Source organism: Mobula hypostoma, chromosome 25 (assembly GCF_963921235.1).
Source record: "Mobula hypostoma chromosome 25, sMobHyp1.1, whole genome shotgun sequence".
Lineage (NCBI taxonomy): Eukaryota > Metazoa > Chordata > Chondrichthyes > Myliobatiformes > Myliobatidae > Mobula > Mobula hypostoma.
Window position 1 is genome coordinate 12,945,018 of NC_086121.1, and position 20,578 is coordinate 12,965,595.

At 39.3% G+C, this 20,578-nt stretch overlaps 1 protein-coding gene across 1 annotated transcript in view; it reads left to right on the top strand.

Moving 5' to 3' along the window:
- Positions 1-20,578, top strand: part of prdm16 (PR domain containing 16) — a 760,985-nt gene that overhangs the window by 230,425 nt on the left and 509,982 nt on the right. Inside the window, exon 2 of the mRNA XM_063033179.1 lies at positions 3,138-3,487. Coding sequence (XP_062889249.1) covers positions 3,138-3,487 — 350 coding nt within the window. The remainder of the gene's footprint in view (positions 1-3,137; positions 3,488-20,578) is intronic.

The window sequence follows — 20,578 nt, forward strand, 5'->3', positions numbered from 1 at the left end:
CATATTCCGGTGATATTAAAGCTGATTCTGATTTAGCTGAGGATTAAGAAGGAGAATGTGGAAGAAGTCAGGATAGGAGAGGTCTGGATGAAGTTCCTGTGATTTGGATCCAGAGATATAAAGCATGTGAGGCAAAGAGATAAATAAGGCTTTATTAGACTGATAAGATGCAGAATGGTTCCAAAAAGATCATTATTAAAAATAAGTCATAGAAACAGGCCCTTCAGCCCAACCCCTCAGTACCAATTGTGTTGCCCAGTGAACTACTCCCATCTGCTGTGTTTGTTATTGAGGGAGAGTGCAGAGCACACCAGGATGCCAGCATGCAGGATACCCAACTGAACTTTATTGGTAACCCTGCTTGTACAGTATGTGAACTCTTCCCATGTGGGAATATCTAACTGAGCGGCATAGGAGGAACACTATTAACTACCACAACATCATCTGCCCACCTTTGGCCCATAGCCCACTGAACCACTCCATCCATGTACTTATTTTAGACGCCTTTTACCTGTAACGTACCCACCTCAGCCGCTCCTTCTGGCAGTTCATTTCAAATATGCACTACTACTTTGCATGAAGAAATTGCTCCCGATCTCACCCCTGATCTTAAAATTATGCCTTTTTGTTTTTAGCACCTCCTCCCTGCAGGAAAAATTACGTGCTTTCGCTTTCACCCTGTCCGTGCCACTCATGATCTTGTATACCTCTATCACATCACCCCTCAGTCTCCTACGTTCTGGGGAATAAAGTGCATTGGAGAGGTTGCATAGGAGTATGGAATAAAATCAGATGGGGTTTGGGGCATTGTGGCTTGTAGAGGATTAACAGAGATCTCTAGAAAGATTTGCGCCAAAGAACAAGATATCAGGAGATGATCAGCATTGAAGAGGAATTCCTGTAAGATAGAAAAAAATCCATTTTTTTTAGCAGTTCTGAAACTTGTGTTATAAAAGGATAAAAATACAAATGGTGCCTTTGGGGTGAAAATAGTACCAGTCTGCATAATGGGAGCTTGGACAGGAAAAGGTAATCAAAACAGGGGGAAAACCACATTTCATCATGGACAAAAATGGCTTGTGCAAAGGGATCTCGATTAAAAGGCCAATTGAATGAATCCACTGCAGTCAGCAGACTTGGCACATTACAGAAACAGACTGATGAAACAGTGATTGCAGCCACAGATAATTGCTGCCTATTAGTGGATGATTGCAGTTTGTGTTTAGATTGAGGGCATACAAATTACATGACACTGGCTGACTCTGTGAGCTCCTTTTCCAGTGGTCTATTCTTTCCTAAAAGAAATGTTTCTGTGGCTTAACTTCAAATTAGCTTTCTTCAAATTTGCAGTGATACACCAGGCCGATCAGAGATCTCTAAATGTCTAAAAACTGAAACACCTTCTTTGCAGAGCTTGCAAAGGCACGCGTCAATTTTTGGCATATCTTGCACTCATCCCTTCTTCATTAATGGTACTAGAATGTTTGACAACAGGCCTTTAAATCTTTGCAACGTCCTGTATTTAACTCAAAAGGTGAGTGCATTATCTAGCATGCACTACAGATGTCCTAGAGGACCAATTCATCCACTCCCTGGTTTTCCTCAATGGTTTCAGCAGAGATGATCTGAAGAGTTCTTTCAATTGATCCAATGCCTTGGAACAGCAAATAAAAAGAAACCTGATTTCCAATTTCCTTTAGAGATTACAAAATCTAATCATTACTATGGAAGACTTGGGAAGCAGAAGATTAGAGAGGGTTGTTACAAGGTGAAAAGCATGACACTAAAGGGCTCACCAAGGCAAAGAAGTAATACATCATTTATCAGACCTGGCAAGATCATGAGACAGTGATGAGAGGGAGACTGGGCCAGAAACTTATAAACAGAAACAAGGTGTCAAGTTTCAGGAATGTTTATGGAAGAGAGTCGAGCAGAGTGAGAACAAGAATAGACTTCATTTTTAGTGACTTCCACAATCAATCCACTAGCTAGAGTTCTGTAAATAAAATCATTCAGATCGTCTATGGCTGTGGTGAATATCTTAGATGAATTCAAGCTGTTTATAGTAAATATAGTAGGTCAAGTATTATTTGCCCCGTACAATCCAACTCTCAAAAATCCTCAAAGTGCCAGTTTTCCCACAGATCCCTATGTTTTGTGAAAGCTGAACCAAGTTGGAATTGATGGTATATTTTTAAATTTAATTTTTTTAAGATACTGCGCAAATAGGCCTTCTGGCCCTTTGAGCCACGCCACCCATCAATCCCCCAATTTAATCCTAGCCTAATCACAGCACAATTTACAATAACCCTTTTCTCATTGTTACCATCAGGCCGGAGGTACAGAAGCTTGAAGGCACACACTTAGTGATTCAGAAACAGCTTCTCCCCCTCTGCCATCTGATTCCTAAATGGACATCGAACCTATGAACAAAACTTCACTTTTAAAATATATATTATTTCTGTTTTTGCACAATTTTTAATCTACTCAATATACAGATACTGCAATTTATTTATTTTTCTTCTTCTATATTATATATTACATTGAACTGCTGCTGCTAAGTTAACAAATTTCACGACACATGCCAGTGATAATAAACCTGATTCAGATTCTGACCTACCAACCCATGCAGTCACGGGGAGAACGTACAACCTCCTTACAGTCAGTGACGGGAATTGAACCCCAGTTGCTGGTACTGTAAAGCATTCTGCTAACCACTATACTGTACCACACTATAATAATGTGAAAATTCTAGTCTCATGGAATATTATACAGATCATATGGTAAAATGTACCAAGATGCTTCACAACCATGTTAAAAAATATTTGGAAACATTCTAAAATCTTGGTCAAGGAGAGGTTGTTGGAATTATAGAGAAAAAGAAGTTTGGGAGGGAATATCAAATCATAGGCCTTGTAAAAGAAAGGCGTTGTCACATATGGTACAAAGGGAAAGAAGGATGAAGAAGAAAACAGTTTAGGGAAAATGCAGAGATTTTGGGGTCTGGGGCTCTTGGCGGTTGCAGAACTTGGAGGAAAGAGAACAGAAAGGATCTAAACTATCGTAGTTTTGTTGTAAAACTTGTATTGTAGCAAGTTGCTTCATTTTATTCTTTTGTTTCTTAACCTTCTGAATAGGTGACAGTGAAGTGGTTGATAATATGTATGAGACAGATCCAGAGCCACCGGCTGGAGAGAGTGGAGGAGACGAAACAGAAGACAGCATCATGTCCCCGATTCCCGTGGGTCCACCATCTCCACTTCCCACCAGCAATGAATTCACCCCTAAAGAAGGATCCCCATATGAAGCCCCTGTCTACATTCCTGAAGATATTCCAATCCCGCCTGACTTTGAGCTAAGGGAGTCTTCAATTCCTGGAGCTGGATTAGGGATATGGGCCAAGAAGAAGCACGAAGTGGGAGAGAAATTTGGTCCTTATGCTGGAGTTCAGAGGGTAACACTGAAGGATCCAAACTTCGGATGGGAGGTGAGTCACAAAATAATGCATTTATTATTGCTTCTGCTTAATTGGACTTTGCAGTATTATTCAGATTTATGATTATTTTACTCTGGCAATTTGCCACAAGCAGCATCATAGCCATTTTCCCACAGTGTTTAATATGTATAAAGTGAAGTTTATACCTCTGAAGGGGTATAGTCCTCAATTTTCTTTGTTTTATGAGGACAAAATTTGGGCCAGAGATGCACAACAGGGAAAAAAGGGAACAGGGAACGTATTGAGTATAAAGTGAGATTCCCTTGTTTCATTTAATAGATTCTCTTGGTAATATGGAAGATGGAAAAGCTTAGAATAAGCATTCACTTGAGCATAATCTTTTGCATCTTTCAGGCCAGAAGATGCATCATTCATCTGTTCTGGTGCACTGGCCAAATAAGGCAGACAAAGGAGTTGAGGAAATGTATTTTATAAAGAGACCCATTCATCCGTCATAAAATATTCTTGGTGAATAGGTCTTCAGTGGACAAATATGATAGCATCCTTCTGTAAATTACGTGTCCTAGAATTTTTCACATGGTAACTTTTAAAACGTCTTAGATGTTTGAAGTTAATTGTAATATACCGTATAAGCAATTTTTCAAAAGTATTTCATGGTTTTCTGAATTTGTATTGTTGCAACTCTGAGAACTCAGACCACACTTGGGTCAATACTATGCTTTCGCTTCGATGTACTGATTGGCAATTGCGACTGGTTTGGAGTAAGGTCTGTCAATTAGGTTCCATTGCAGAGATGTTAACATGACTGGATATTAGTTCCATTTATACTGAATCCTGGACATTGTTCATTATAGTTCGAGAAACCACTGCTTTGTTACAAGTTTCATGCCTTGCTTTGAACAATCTTAATTTTGCTGGTGATGTACCACTCTGAAATGTAACAGAAATATTGCCTTAAGGATAACCCAATGTATGTTTTGTTGATGATATTTTGCTATTCCCAGGAATTATCCAATGATTAAGAGAAACCTGGAGGAAATAAATAGTTAATTTGTGGAAAACATACCTAAGTGTAAACTTGGAAATCCCTTTGGCATTGCTCCTAGTGAGTTAAATGAACTTTTACTTTGTAACAAGGGGGCTTTCAGCAATGTGTGATATTGACAGTGTTACAGGTTATAAGCATGACATATGCTGACTGTATGCAAGGTTCATCATACATTATGCACATATAATATATCCATGAACTTAGTCAACCACATAGAACAGACAAGGAATACCAGAATGGTGAAGCAGTTGTTTGATTTTAACGTGGTCCTTGATTTTATGTGGCACAACCTGCTTCATGACCTCAGTTCACTATTGATTTCACTGAACAGAAGGCATTTTCTAGATATACTCCTTGCTCAACCGGAAGGACAAAATTCTAAGATTCTCACAAAAGTAGTCCTTTAATTTTGCAGAAGAGAACTGCAAGACATTTACCCAGTTCTAATTTAATTAAGATTTTGTGTCAACATCAGTATTCGGATCCAACCTATGGTTTTTAGGAGTTTCCTTGTTTCTGTCCATGATCTAGTCATAATGTCCAATACTTGTCAATATGATAGCATACTTACCCGTTTCAGAGAACAGCGATCGAAAAAGATTTTTATAAAGTAATTGTGTACCCGTACTCTGTTACACAATGTTAAAATTGTTTTCAAAGCAACAAGAAGAATGACAATTGCCAGACTATTCAATAGCAGTGATATAGCATGGCTGAAGATTGTGCACCATTGTCCTGTTCAGAGTTTGATCACATCTGATGGAAGATGAAAACTGCCACATTACTTGTGGGGTGCTGCATTAATCCTCCTGTGCCAAAAGTGCATTTGTGACCCAATTACAATTGCAAACCAAATGCCAAATATCAGAAGGGATCAAGCTAAACTTGTGTAATAGCTGCTATTTTGATCAAGGAAGTGCAGAGCAAAATTATTTCTTGACGCTCTTCATACAGGACCACCCTAATGTCAGGGCTACCTCCGCAATCACCATTTTATTAGGAGAAAACTAATGTGCGTTTCACGTTTATATGAATGTTGCTGTGTGTCAGTCTTCGTTATTTGTTAGTCTATGTCCACTTCACTCTGGCCTTTCCATTCCTTTCTATAACCCACTCAGAGTTACTATTTTTTTGTTAACAATCATGGACATAAATTTCTTGACATCTGTTCTCTGAAGTTCGCTTTATTCCTGACTGTTCCTTGGATGTGTAATATCTTTGATCTAGTGCGCTGCTGGAGAGACGTGACTGAGCCCCCCTTACAGTAGATCTTATGACCTGTGAGGGCAGGGTCCTCCAGGATTCTAATACCAACAGCACACTTTGAATGTAAAATTGCCATGGCATTAGGTCTAGAACCATAGAGGGGGATGGAAGCTCACGGCCTCCGGGAACAGGAAGCTCCAAGGATTAATTTAGACCCATTCTACCAAGACAGACAATTTAATCTATTAGATGAATAGCTCCAGGCCTTATCCATTCTCTGTCTATTTTTCACAGACATAAGTGTGTTATATCAGAAATTGTCTATTTAAAAGCCATTAAGTGGGTCTTATAAGCAACATAATATTACAATCATATTACTCAAGTGCCTAAATGAGACTGTCATTTGCTCTGTAAGTTCAAGTGAAGCTGCAGCATGTTGTCGCCTCTGTAGTTAATAGATTGGATGTACGTTCATTTAAATTAAAAATTCTGACATCCATTCTCTTGTACATCTTAAAAGGGTTTTCAACAACAAATGGCTTTGTTTTACAATTCAAAATAAAGATCTATTTTGCACTAAGAGGTGTTACTTCCATTGGAAAAAGGGACTGAATTTCAGAATCAAAATCAGGCTTAATATCACTGGCATAGGTTGTGAAATTTGTTGTTATACAGCAGCAGTACATAATAGTTAAAAATAATAATAGTTTAAAAAACTGTAAATTACAGAAAGATGTGTATATATGTTTTAAAAGTTAAATTATATAATTGAGGTAGTGTTCATGGGTTCAATGTCCATTCAGAAATCAGATGGCAGAGGGGAAAAAGCTGTTCGTGAATCATTGAGTGTGACCGTTCAGCTTGCCGTACCTCCTCCCTGATGGTAGCAATGAGAAGAGGGTGTGGTCCTGGTGATGCGGGGGGGGGCCTTAATGATGGATGTTGCCTGTTTGAGGCATCGTTCTTTGACGATGTCTTGGATGCTGGGGAGGTGAGAGCCCATAATGTTGCTGACTAAGTTTACAACTCTCTGCAGCTTATTTCGATCCTGTGCAATGGCCCTCCCCCACCCCCCATACCAGACAGTGATGCAGCCAGCTAGAATGTTCTCCACAGTACATCTGTAGAAATTTGCAAGTGTCTTTGGTGACATACCAGCGCAGAGTTTCTTCCTTTACTCAGATGGTGGCATTGCTGGTGAGGCCCAATCTTTTTTGCCCATTCTTTTTTATCAAAGTCGGCAGCAGCCTCTGGAAAATTCATGTTCATCTCATCCAACTGAAAAAAACCTTTAAAGTTCTTATTATTGGATCAGGATAGTTTAATTCTGAAAAGGCATAACAATGGGTTTAAAAAGTAAATGTTATAGAATAGGGAATGGAAAGTGAACAGAAAAAGACATAAGAAATTTCACTGTGGAGCTTAATTGTTTCAGCCAGTGCAATATATATAATTGAACATCTTATGACATCAGGGTGTCAACTTAAATCAGGATTTACTGCATGTCAAGAAGTCTATTTAGGATCCTATATGCTTGTGCATATGGCCCTTCCCAGGCTCGGGAGGCCTGCTTTGCCACACCTGAAATATTATCATCTTACCAGATTCCCAATCTGTTTCATTTAGATGTTTTGTTAAAAACATATCACCCAAATGGGTGCTGTCACTTGCACCCCCCCACAACCCCAAGTGCAGTTGAATCCCAGTCCCCCATACCCCAACCCAAGCACAACTCTGGGCCCTCTCCTTCAAGAAGCCAATCGTAACCCCTGTTGGGACTGATCATCAGTGTCTTGGTATCCTTCTGATTGATGTTTTTAACCTATCCCAATCTTGCTCCCACCTCCTCCACACCTCTTCCTTCCCAACACAACCTTACACCCTCCACCTTTCCATGACAAACAATCTGGCCCACAACAGACCTGCTTCCCTCCATTTAGCACAGCAGGAGAAGGAAAGACATTTTAACATGTGTGCTTCAAGCCCACTGAGCAGAATTGGTCAGCATAGAAAGCACATACTTGTACTTGTCCAATGATTGATCTCTTCTGGTTGCAGAAACACCTTCAAATGGCATCTAAACAAATTTCTCCTCAGGCTGTGGAAAGATTTCAAATTAATTAATTCAAAGTCTGTTGAAATATGTGTTGCCAAAATGAAAAGTGACTGAGGCAGAAACTATTGCATCTCTTCAGGGCTGTTTGTAAAAAATTATCAAATCGATGAAGAAGTTGAGTTATGGAATAGAGCTGACCAATAAAATTGGATTTGGATTGCTCTATCCAAGAGGCATTACCAATATGATTAATGCTTTCTTTATGCAAATATCAATTTTCCTGTGGCATCATTGCTGAATATCAGGATTACCATTGCTTTTTCTAGTTCTAACTGTGTAGTTGCCAAGGGTAGCTGGTGGGATCACTGCATAAGTTCTGGAATCTACCTTGTCTTAAGATAGATCTTTGACACTCTTCTAATTATCATTAATAACTTATATCTCCACAACAAAAGTTTTCAGGGACACTATTTTGGTGACTGATTTTCATTTTGGAACATTTTGGATAAAAATTTAGGTCTGAAGCCACAACTGTGCTGTTCTTGGATGGAGTGAATTGACCTGTTCTCACCAGAGCAAGACGGGGACAGAAATAATAGCGACTTCTCATCCCTTCTTTCTCTTCCTCGGGTGTCTAACAGGACAAGACCAGGCCTCTAATGTAACATAAGTATTTTTTCTGCAACAGCTCCATTAGAAATGTCACAGTCTGTCAGGAAACTGATCCATTGTGATATAGGAAATGCATAAAAATTTATTTGCCTATCACTTTAAGTAATGATAAAGAATGATCAGCAGGTCACTATTTCAAGATGAGAACTAGAATCCTACAGAAGTATCTGGTTTTTCATTTCTGTAGATAGACGAGGCTTCAATCATGGTTGAATACTAAACTATAATGGTAATAGAAAGTAAAGACTAACCAAAGACCTATCCAAAACATGTAAAACTCAAAAAGAGCTTTAAATCATGAACACGAGAAAAATCTGCAGATTCTGGAAATCCAAAGCAACATGCACAAAATGCTAGAAGAACTCAGCAGGCCAGGCAGCTAACTCTTTTCCATAGATGCTGCCTGATCTGCTGAGTTCCTCCAGCACTTTGTGTGTGTTGCCTCATAAGGAGCTTGACAGGGTAAATGTCGAGATGGTGCTTCCATTGAAAGGGTACCTACATTCAGGGGTCTTGGCCTCGAAATAAAAACGATAGCTGTTCAGAAATTTGACCCAAAGATTTGTAATCGTTTCAAATGATTTAATTCTCCAGCTAAGTAAGTTGTAGAAGGTCATTCATTGAGGGTATCAAGGCAGAGTTTGGGGTCAGTAGAAAAAAAGAGCAATGAGATAAAAATCAACCTTAATCTTTCTGAATGCAGATGAGGTAGAAGGAGTGGAATAGATTATTCTTGCTTATATTCCTTAAGTTCTTAAAGCAGAAAGGAATATAGTGCAGATGCTAGAAATCTGTAAAACCACAACTAAGTTTCAATGAAAGGTTGAAAGGGTAAGAGAATTCGGAATTTTTACTTCACACAAGTGTGATCACTGCAGGAATAGAGACGATTTACATGAATGCTTTTGGCTCAAGGTCTTAGAACACAGAACAACACAGTGCAGTACAGGCCCTTCAACCAATCTTCCGTCCTTGGACTCACTTTACACCGCACGCTGTCGGAGCAGTGCTGCCAGGATAATCAAGGACACGACCCACCCAGCCAACACACTTTTCGTCCCTCTTCCCTCCGGGAGAAGGCTCAGGAGCTTGAAGACTCGTACTGCCAGATTTGGGAACAGCTTCTTTCCAACTGTGATAAGACTGCTGAACGGATCCTGACCCGGATCTGGGCCGTACCCTCCAAATATCCAGACCTGCCTCTTGATTTTTTTGTACAACCTTACTTTCCATTTTTCTATTTTCTATTTTTGATTTATAATTTAATTTTTTAATATTTACTAATTTTCACTATTTAAAATATTTTTAATATTTAATATTTGTAATCCAGGGAGCAGAAAGCGCAGAATCAAATATCGCTGTGATGATTGTACATTCTAGTATCAATTGTTTGGCGACAATAAAGTATAAAGTACCTAATCATTGTCTTTGCTGGCTGGAAGACTGAAGGTTGGCCAAGATCTCCTGCCTCTATGGAAATATAATATCTGGAATTATTTAGGTTAGTTGGATGGGCTGATGTTTTTACGCTTCAATGCACCAACTTGTGTAACTTAATCTATTTTATTTTTTGATATGAATAATAAGCCAGTGACTGCCTATATTCTACGAACAGCAAGTGTTCCCTCCTACATCCCCTTGAAGGTACTTCTGAACCAATATCATTGTCAGATCTACAACCAATCTCAAGAATTGATAGTAGAATGGAACTTGGTGCACTAACCTTTGTCGCAGTCTGAATTATTTATTTACTTATTGAGATACAGTGTGGAACATACTCTTCCAGCCCTTCGAGCTAGGCTGTCCAGCAATACCCCAATTTAATCCTAGCTTAACTACGGGACAATTTACATTGACCAATTAACTTACCAACCAGTAGGTCTTTGGACTGTGGAAGGAATCCGGAACACCCAGAGGAAACCCACGTGGTCACATGGAGAACGTACAAATGCCTTTCAGGCAGTGGCGGGAATTGAACTTGGGTCGACTAAACTGTAAAGTGTTGTGCTAACCACTGCATTACCGTGCTGCCCACCTTCTGCTAAACAATCCCTGCTCTTCGAGAAATCCAGAACGTGTGCAAGCTGAAATTTTGATGTGGGGTGCAGTCAAAACAAATTTATTTGATTAAATGCACAACTTGAACTTGCTCCATTGCCCAGTGTAGAAATGACCGAGAAGCAAACAGAATTTGATTCATGAGCTATATTTGAAGTCTGCTGTTATAGCAGTAGAAATACCACAAGAAATGCCCTTAGTGCAGCGTGGTTGAGGAGAGAGGATATAAAGTCAGTCAGGGTATCTGTTCTTGCTTCCTTTTCTCTGATCATTAAAAAACATATCATTTATGGAATACATGTGATGCTGACAAAAACATTACTAATTGGCCATTGCCAGCTATCCTAGATGGCCGTAGCCCTTTTTGTTTGTAACACAAATTGATGAAATTAAACAGTTTGCTAGCCACTTCAGGAGACGGAGAAGGAACAACCTCTTTGATAAAGGATGTTTTTATTCTTTCCAGGATGTGGGCATCACTGTCAGAGGCAACATTTAATGCCCCTTTCCAGTTCCTCGAATAAGTGAGCCACATTCTTAAACTACCGCAACCCTGATGTGAAGTTGGAATAGATAAAATAGAACTTTGTCATTGCTCAAGACTACGAGAATCCAGTGCTACTTCAGTCCGTGCAAACCAGATATGTGCAATGCATGCAGTATGGCTTAATTAAAAAAAACAATTCCCACTTTTATATACAACTAGTGACTTTGACAGTCCATAACACTCAAAGGCCATTGGTAAGCCAGGGTGTAGCATTATTCAGCTGCACAACAGCCCTCGAGAAGAAGCTGTTTTTCAGACTTACTGTCTTGGCTGAGATGTTTCTGTATCTCCTACCAATACTCTAATAGTGAGCAGTAATTCCACAGACTGTGTGGTATATTAGCCCGTTTCACTTACATATTATTGAGGTTTCTTTTTTTAAAGGTCATTAATAAATCAATTGAATTTTAAAAACAATCCAGCAACCTCCATCCTGACGAAGGGTCTCGGCCTGAAACGTCGACTGTACCTCTTCCTAGAGATGCTGCCTGGCCTGCTGCGTTCACCAGCAACTTTGATGTGTGTTGCTTGAATTTCCAGCATCTGCAGAATTCCTGTTGTCAGCAACCTTATGGATGTTTTCAGCGTAATAGAATTATGGAGGCATACAGCACAGAAACTGGCCCGATGGCCCAACACATCCATACTGACCAGGGTATTTTCCTGTGACAGTTCCATTTGTCTGCATTTACCATATATTCTTCTGAACATTTCCTAATTATATATCTGCCCAATGGCTTTTAAGCATTTATTTGTACCTGCCTCTACTGTTCCATAAATTTCCTATCCTTCTTGTGGAAAAACTCTTCCTCTCAGATCCCCTTTAATTTTTCCTTTCTTTTCACTTATACTTGTGCCCTTTTAGTCTCCCCTACCCTGGGAAAAAAACTATGACTATCCACCATATATGTGGCCCTCGTGATTTTATAAATGTCCATCACGTCACTCACCAGCCTTCCTTCCTTTATATCAGCCAGTCTTCACTTTAGGGCAACCTAATCAGTTCACATTTTCTCAAATTAAATTCCACCTGCCTTTTCTTGGCCCACTTATTTCAGTTGATTTAGAACCAATCATATTCTTGGACAACCTTCCTCACTGTCTGCCACATCACCAATTTTGGTGAGATCTCCTGTCGCTCAACCTGGAGACACGTATACTGATCCTTAAGAGGGCCTGTTCTTTCCCTAGTTATCCCTTTCTTCTTCTTCTATCCTTAGCTCCCAGTGAAACATAGGCTATTCATGATCTCCCATCTCTGTCGTCCAAAGTCGATGACGTGGTTGGAGTTCATCAGTGTTTCTGTAGTCCAGTGTATCCACTGTACAGGGATTGGCCTCTACAGCTTCACCAGAGACCTGTTGGTCAGCCTTACCTGTTTCCACCTCTCACGTAGGGTTGGATTTTGAAAGGCAGTTATCCCTTTACTTTTAATATATTTACAGTATCTGCTAGGATTCTCCTTTACCTTCTCTATCCAGGATATCTCAGGTCCCCTTTTTGCCCTCTTAAATTCCTTCTTACTTCTTTACTGGTGTTTTACTTTCTTTCCCACATGTCACCTGCCAAAGTCTGACTCAAATTCACATTTTCTGAGATGCTATCACACTGGGAATTAAACTGAGGTACTGAGAGTTTAAGAGTGCTGTCAACAATTTTGATCAAAATATTGGGCTATAAAAATGCAGAGAATGTAATGAAATATAGAAAAAAAATGCAGGTATAAATGTAGAGAAAATAAATTGATAGATGTGGGGTTTTAGGGAGCGAGCTCTGGAGAGAAAATTGGTTTGGAATGACAAAAATGGAAGAGCGTTGAAGACAGGAGAGAGAAAATGGATGCCGGGTTCATTTGCCAGGTTTCTTTCAGAGACCATTTTCCAAATGTAACTCTAGAAGGGTAAATATACACGAAGCAGCACTGAAATATGAGCTAGTGCGTTCTCATGAAAGGAAAGACAAAGTTGCAGAAAAGAAAAGTGCAAACAAAATCTTTTGGATGCACAGCCTCAGCGAGACTTCTTTCTGGTTTATATATTCTATCAGACACCATTGTTCACTGACAGCACTTTGAGAGGCAAGCTGATAAAAGTCTGGCTCTATCTTCAGACTTTCAGGACACCTCTGTGACATATAACATAATAAAAGATAATCTGCAAATTTAAATTGAAGGACACCTTGGAGTGAGGGAGCAAGGTCCAGATTCTCTATTGAAAAGTATCCTAATATTGATTTTCCTTTGCCTTTGATAGCTTTGTGTTGAAAGAGTTGGGCAGGATTAAACAGCCACACCTCAAAGCAAAATAACTATTCTGCTGGTTCCCATGACTAATCAATTGACCTTCACCGCCTTGCTAACACCAAGGTTTAACTCTAACCTGTTCTCAGTATATCTGGGGACCCTGTTATCGGATGATACCTGATTCAGAGGTTATCACAAGAAGATACAGGTGCTGTCTCATTGACAGGCAAGGCCAACAGAGAGACAGATACCTTTCCCAAAAGTAAGATATAAAAAGCAGCTCAAAGTGGGATTTATGTTAATGTAAAACCAATTTAAACCAGCAGATTTAACAAACACAGAGAGTTCCTCAGTTTGATTTATTAGTAAGCCCACAGCTCATTATGATACAGAGCCAAATAAACCAGAAAGACATCAGATTTGATTCCTAGTTTCTGTTTAGTTTGCTGATCTCAGTTGAGAGGGTCCAGGGATAGCACAACAATTCTTAAGTTTCTCTAAACAAGTGATTCCCCACCTAGGGTTCACGGACCCCTTGTTTAATGGCAATAGTCCATGGCATAAAATGGTTGGGTAGCCCCCCACCCTAAACAAAAGAGAATAGAAAATAACTCAGACCAGGTTTTTGTTCCTGATTGCTGACCAATGCCCTCTGTTGCATAGTTCATCTTTGCAAAAATCAGCCAATGGAAAGACAAGGTTTAGTCTTGACATTGGCTCTGCCTAGTGATCAGTCAATGTAATGCGGATCAAGGCAGCCATTTTTGTAGGTTGTTGGTCTGCAGAAGATAGTAAAGCAAAGACTAATCCTTTCTTCACTATAACTCTCACTTCAAAGTCACTGGATGAAGAATGGAAGCCACAAGCCCATATGATATATCAGTTCGCTAAACCAGGGATAAATGCTGAAATCTGTTGTAAAAGGTTTAATTAAAAAGCAAACCAGAAGTATAAATTTTGGAAATCTGAAGTAAAAACAGGCAATGATGAAAATATTCAAAAGGGCAGACGGTATTTGAAATTGTGAGAAACTTTTCCACTTTTGATGAAAAGTCATTGAACTAAAATGTTAACTTTGTTTCTCCCTCAGTAGACGCTGACTTACCTGATAAATATTTTCAGTATTGAGTTGTTCTCCAAGCTTGGTAATTTACTTGCAAATATTTTGTCACCATGCTGGGAGACATCATTAGTGCGCTGTCTTCACAATCATAGCGCACTGATGATATCTCCTCGTACAGCGACAAAACGTTTGCAAGTAAATTTCCAAGATCGGAGAAGAACTCATTGTAACCATCAACCACATGAGCTATATGACTTCTGAATTATTTCCAGTATTATCTGTTTTTTGTATGAAACTTTTATGTTTCCGTATTTGAGATCTGAAAACAAAAGAAGGAAAATAATTTGGACAACTGGATTGAAAGGCATCAGTAGATTTATGCATTGCATGTTCACACAGTCAATGATAACTGATCATGATAATGGTTAAGAAATTTGATGACGAACTCCCTGCTCTTCTTTGAATAGATCCACAGGATCTCGAACAATGTAGACCCTAGATTGATCATAGTTTCATTGGGAAGATAGCAAATCCGATGCTGAAATTAATGCCCATTTCAATTAAGCAAATGTTCATTTGTTCATTTTATGCCATGTCGTACGATAAGGGTGATCACAGTCTTGACCATAATTGTTCTTGGCAAATTTTTCTACAGTAGTCATTTGCCATTATCTTCTTCTGGGCGGTGTTTTTACAAAACTGGTGACCCCAGCCATTATCAATACCCTTCGGAGATTGTCTGCCTGGTGTCAGTGGTCACGTAACCAGGACTTGTGATATGCACCAGCTGCTCATACGACCATTCACCACCTGTTTCCATGGCTTCACGTGACCCTGAAGGGGAGGCTAAGCAGGTGCTACACCTTGCCCAAGGGTGACCTGCAGGCAAGCGGAGGGAAAGAGCGCCTTACACCTCCTTTGGTAGAGGCATATCTCAACTCCACCACCCTAAAGTAAATGTAGTCCCACGTAAATATTTTATAAAATATGTTAAGAGAAGCATGTAGACCCTATCAGTTACTTCCCATTCAATCATCCTGATTGTGTAGTGAGTTGCAATTTAAACCCAGCTTCTCTAAACCTTTATTTAAGAGTTTGCCAAGTTTCATCTGCACTGGTAATTTGTTTCAGTTGCTGCCTAGAAACCCACATTCAAAGACATGGATAAACACATAGGTGGCATATTTAATGTACATGGATGTGTCTGACCATTCCTATTGATTCTTTGTGGGGTGTTTCCTCAGATACTAGACACTGGAAAACCAATTATATGACTGGATAGTGAGTGTCATTAAATTGCACAGTAAGGGAAGGAAATGGAATGGTGTTTACCCTCCCTTGTGTCTACTTTCTTGTACGTATAGGTGATTACAAACAGGAGAAAAAAAATGTGCATTGCTCTTCCTGTATCCAGGCTGAGAACAATTTGGAACAATCTAACTGACTGAGAATTAATTATCTTTAATTCTCAACTTATACCGGTGATATTAAACCTGATTCTGAATCTGATCACTCCCTTATACCGTCAGTTGCTAAGGCTCTAAGTAGTGAAATTTCTTCCTTCAACTTTTCCATCTTTCTTTCTTGCTTGACATCACTCCTTAAAAGAAACTCTTTGATCAAACATTTGGTTACTTTGGCAAATATTTCCTTACATGATGGTGACAGTTTTGGGTTGGTATTATCATAAGAACTGCTTTAATTGTTTTTACTGCTTGGAAGGTGCTGTATAAATGAAGAACGTGTGGCTGAACTCGACTAAGCTGGGCAAGAAACTTCACCTGTGAGGCTCAGTCCTCTAACCCATCTGGGGTTTGAAGAGGGTGGAGGGGTATGACCTTGGAGGTGATTGGAGCTGGTTCTGGATTGATCATATCCCTCATTGCATTATAAGCTGAATGGACAATGAGCCAAGCAAACCACTGAGATGTTAAACTTAATGAACATACGTACTTCTCAATCATTGGACAAACTGGAGTTCACTGATTCTTTTTATCTACATTTAGCCATTTCTGATTATTTTCAACCTACATTGATTGAAAGACTAATAATGTTGACTTCTCAGTTACCAGTGAGTTAACAGCAGATGAGCTTTGACTGTGGCCATCAGTTTATTGAATTTCTCTCTTTGCACATCAAGCAGCCAGAGATAAGACCTCAATGAGGTGAGAAGAGCAAGAAGATTGACTGCTATGACGTCCTTAAAGTTTACAAAATTATCACAGCAAACTTTTACAGCAGAAACAGAACAACACTGGTGTAATTTCCCTCTTCCTGCTTGCTCTACAACCAATGCCTAGAACGTCAGATACATGATAACATTATTTTTTCAATATTACGTCTGAAAATTTCAGATCAAATTTATGTTAATATCGATATACTGATTGGCAATTGTGACTGGTTTGAAAATCTGAGCAATACACACAAAATGCTGGAGGAACTCAGCAGGCCAGACAACATCTAGGAAAAGAGTACAGTCGACGTTTCAAACCGAAACGCTGTGTTTCAGCCCAAAACGTTGTCTGTACTCTTTTCCTAGATGCTGAGTTCCTCCAGCATTTTGTGTGTGTTGCTAGGAGTTTCAGAGCGTAGATTTTCTTCCTTAAAGTGAACTTGTGTTATTTTTAACAAAAATCCAGTGGTTTCCTGGTCACTATTCTTGATATCAAAGGCAAATTTAAAGTCTGTTGTGATCACTTAAGTTGCCCATGGATGAAATGCAGTAAAAGTTGTGATGAGCCAACGTTAGCTATACTGCACCTTGATTCTCCAGTAATAGAGTTAAAGCTAGTATTTTTTAAAGTACTTAATGACACATCATACATGCTTATTATGATTCTGTGATTTTTATGGTATATTTACATAGGTGTGAATGACCAAAACTTCAATCTCATGATGATCCCATATTTCCATATACTGTATATTTCCTGTAGGTGCACTTGGCCCTGAAGTAGAGTAGCATTCTGGTTCTCAGTACTTAGAACTAACTGCCTCCACATGCAACATTTATTCTGTCACACCCTCTTTCTGGATTGCTATGCACGCTCACTCTTTTCAATCTCAATTTTATTGTTACTTATTGAAATATATTTATTTATGTGAAAGAGAAGTGACGCTTGAGTAGGGAAATGATTCCCAGATGTGCTCAGGAGCCATTAATAATACAGGTGATATAATTGCCTGCTAGCCTAGTTGATTATTAATAGAATTTTCAAATAATAATTGCTGAATTATTCCTGAAAATTTTACCTGAGGTTAAATCTTTTGTCAGAATGCCCGGGTCTCTATGCCAGCTATTTTTATTGTCTATGTACGTATTAACTATTTGTGGTAGTGCATTTTAAGACGGATTTTATAGCTCCAAAACTTAGTAGCTGTCTAGTATTTTTCCATGTAGCAATGGCATGTGACTCAGGAACAGGGAGGATCATAACATTTAAAAACAAAAGGGCATTAGAACCAAGTATCCCTGTGTCACAGTGTAAACCCAATGCTAGATATGCAGGAATTTATATTTGACTGCTTTGTGAGGTACATTTTAAAAGTGCACATAGTACACACATATCATAGATCAGACAACTTGATATGATTGGAGTTGTTGGACATTAAGTCCTTTGCACACCTTCTGATTTAGATAGCGTTGGCATGTTAATTCTCTGCATTTTTCGCTTGCTTTGTGGTCACTAAGGGTGTCCATTATATTATCAGAAGTGTGGTTAGCTTTTTAGAAACCTTCATTGCCTTCAATGTACTTTAACTAGTTTCCATTTAATACTTCAGAAACTTGTTTGATAGTATTATTTTAAACTCTTCCATTTTGTGCCTAGTGATTCCTTGGGGTGGAAAGGAGGGCTGAACAGTGTTGGGTCTGGAGCAGATCTCAATTCGCTTCTCAGGAGAAGGCTGATCAGTCAGTTGGTGCTAAAGACACATGAAGAATTGCAGATGCTTGAAATCTGGAACAATGCATAAAATGCTGGAGGAACTCAGTCTGTCAGGCAGCCTCTGTGGTTAAATCACGGGCACGGAACTGTTAAGGTATGGACACAGGAAAATGAAAGTAAGGCTTGAAAAGAAGAAAAGCATCATGAAATAGACTTTGCTTGAACCACTGAGTTCCTTCAGCATTTTGTGTGTTGGGAGTTCAAAGGGTTTGGTTGATTTGTGCATTGATCCCAGAATATCTACAAAGCTATGATGCCACTCTTAGAGTTCAGTTACTTTCTGTGACAAACTTTCAGCCTGCAACCTTATGGGTGAAAATTAGAGTCATTGAGTCTTTGAAAACTATAGTATGGACCGCCTAGTCCATGCCAAACTCTTTAAACTGCCTAACCCCATCGACCTGCCCCCGCACCAGAGCCCTCCATACCCCTCCCTTCCTTGTACCTATCCGAACTTCTCTTAAATGTTGAAATTGAAATTGCATCCTCCACTTGCATTGGCACTTACACCACCCTCAGAGTGAAGAAGTTTCCATCATGTTACCCTTGAGTATTTCATCTTTCACCCTTAATTAGACGGGGCAAAGAGTGCTTTGTTAAGGTTTTTGTTCTTATCATGTCATTGTTTCGGGCATTGTAGATTGGTCAACAATCCTGGTCTTCCAAGAGGCCCTAGTCAAACATTATGAATTATTGTCACAGAGGTTCTCACAATATGGATTTATACCCATATATAAGCAATAAGATTATATACCATACATAAGCCATAAGTTTATATAGGAGCAGAATTGGGCCAATTGGTCCATTGTGTCTGCTCCGCTATTTCAATATGGCTGATCCATTTTCCCTCTCAGTCCTGATCTCCTGGCTTCTTCACATATCCATTCATGTTCTGACTAATCAAGAATCTATTAATCTCTGCCTTAAATATACCTGATGATCTGGCCTTACCCTCTTGCCAGAAGAAAGGTGAAACCCCAGGAATAAATTCGGAACAAAAAGAAGTCAAAGAAGATCACAAGAAATATGATGATGAGAGAAAGAATGAGAACGTCTGCCTTCTGCTAAAATAAACATTCCAGCAGGGAAGATTACATAGCTTCAAGCACCAATGTGATAGGGCAGGACGGCTACATCCTTGAAGGAAAAGAGTACAGCCAGCATCCATTCCCTCATGGACAGTGGAGCCTTTCAGTGTCCCTCTCATCATGGGGTGTGATGAAAGTTACAAGCTGAGTATGTTAGAAAGTGTGAAAATGAAGAAAGAGCTCCTTGACCTTCATCTTTACCCCTTTCCTTTAATCCCAGCATTAGATAGATAGAAGCATCTGTTTTGTGGAGCTGCAGGGCCAGGTAGATCTTTGCAGGCTGCTGATTCAGGAAGTCTGACTCTTGACCAAGGTTCGAAGTACATTTATTATCAAAGTATGCATGCAGTATACAACCCTGAGATTTGTCTTACTGCGGACTAGCCATGAAACAAAGAAACATCACGGAACCCTTTCAAAGAAAACATCAAACATCCAATGTGCAGAAAAAAAAAGAACAAATCATGCAAACAGCAAAAAACGAGCCAGAAACAGAATATCAAACATCAATCCACAGATGCATTGAAACAGTCCAGGAATGCATAAACTGTCTGAAGGCCATCGCCTTTCCAGCACATTCAGAAAAAATATCCTGTCCAGTTCTTCAATAAATGTAAATAATACTTTTAGGGTAAAGGCTAGCCATTGGTACATCTAGGATCACAATCACAATCCAATTGTCCTAATGCATTAGTTATCCAAGCAATGCATGGCTTAGGTCATTAAAAGGATGCCACAGTGTCACTAGTACTGATAACATTACCCAATCGACCATCAGAAATGCTAGATAGGAAAGCTTCTTTGACGTTAGTTTGATATGTCTCAGCAATGCACATTGAACAGAACTTCACCAGAACCAGGTATATTAGATCTGACAGTATTCCGGGTTCTCAGTTTTGGATTAGTTTGTACTGGGTAAATTAGAACTTCTTTACTGGGGAATGTGGATTACATGCATTGATAGTGTTACTGTACTCGGGTAGGGATTGACAAATCCTTTGCTCGAGCATACATCTGGAAGATACCAATAGCTGTGTGTAAAACAAACTTGCTGAATTGCTCTCTTCCCTGGTACATTCCCGGGATAGCAATAAATACCCGTAAAACATTGGCAATTTCAGGAGTCAGGAGGGAACAAATTCTATACAGTTGTGGCATTGTCAAAGATAAGGCAAAGGAAATCAATGAAAAGTGGCT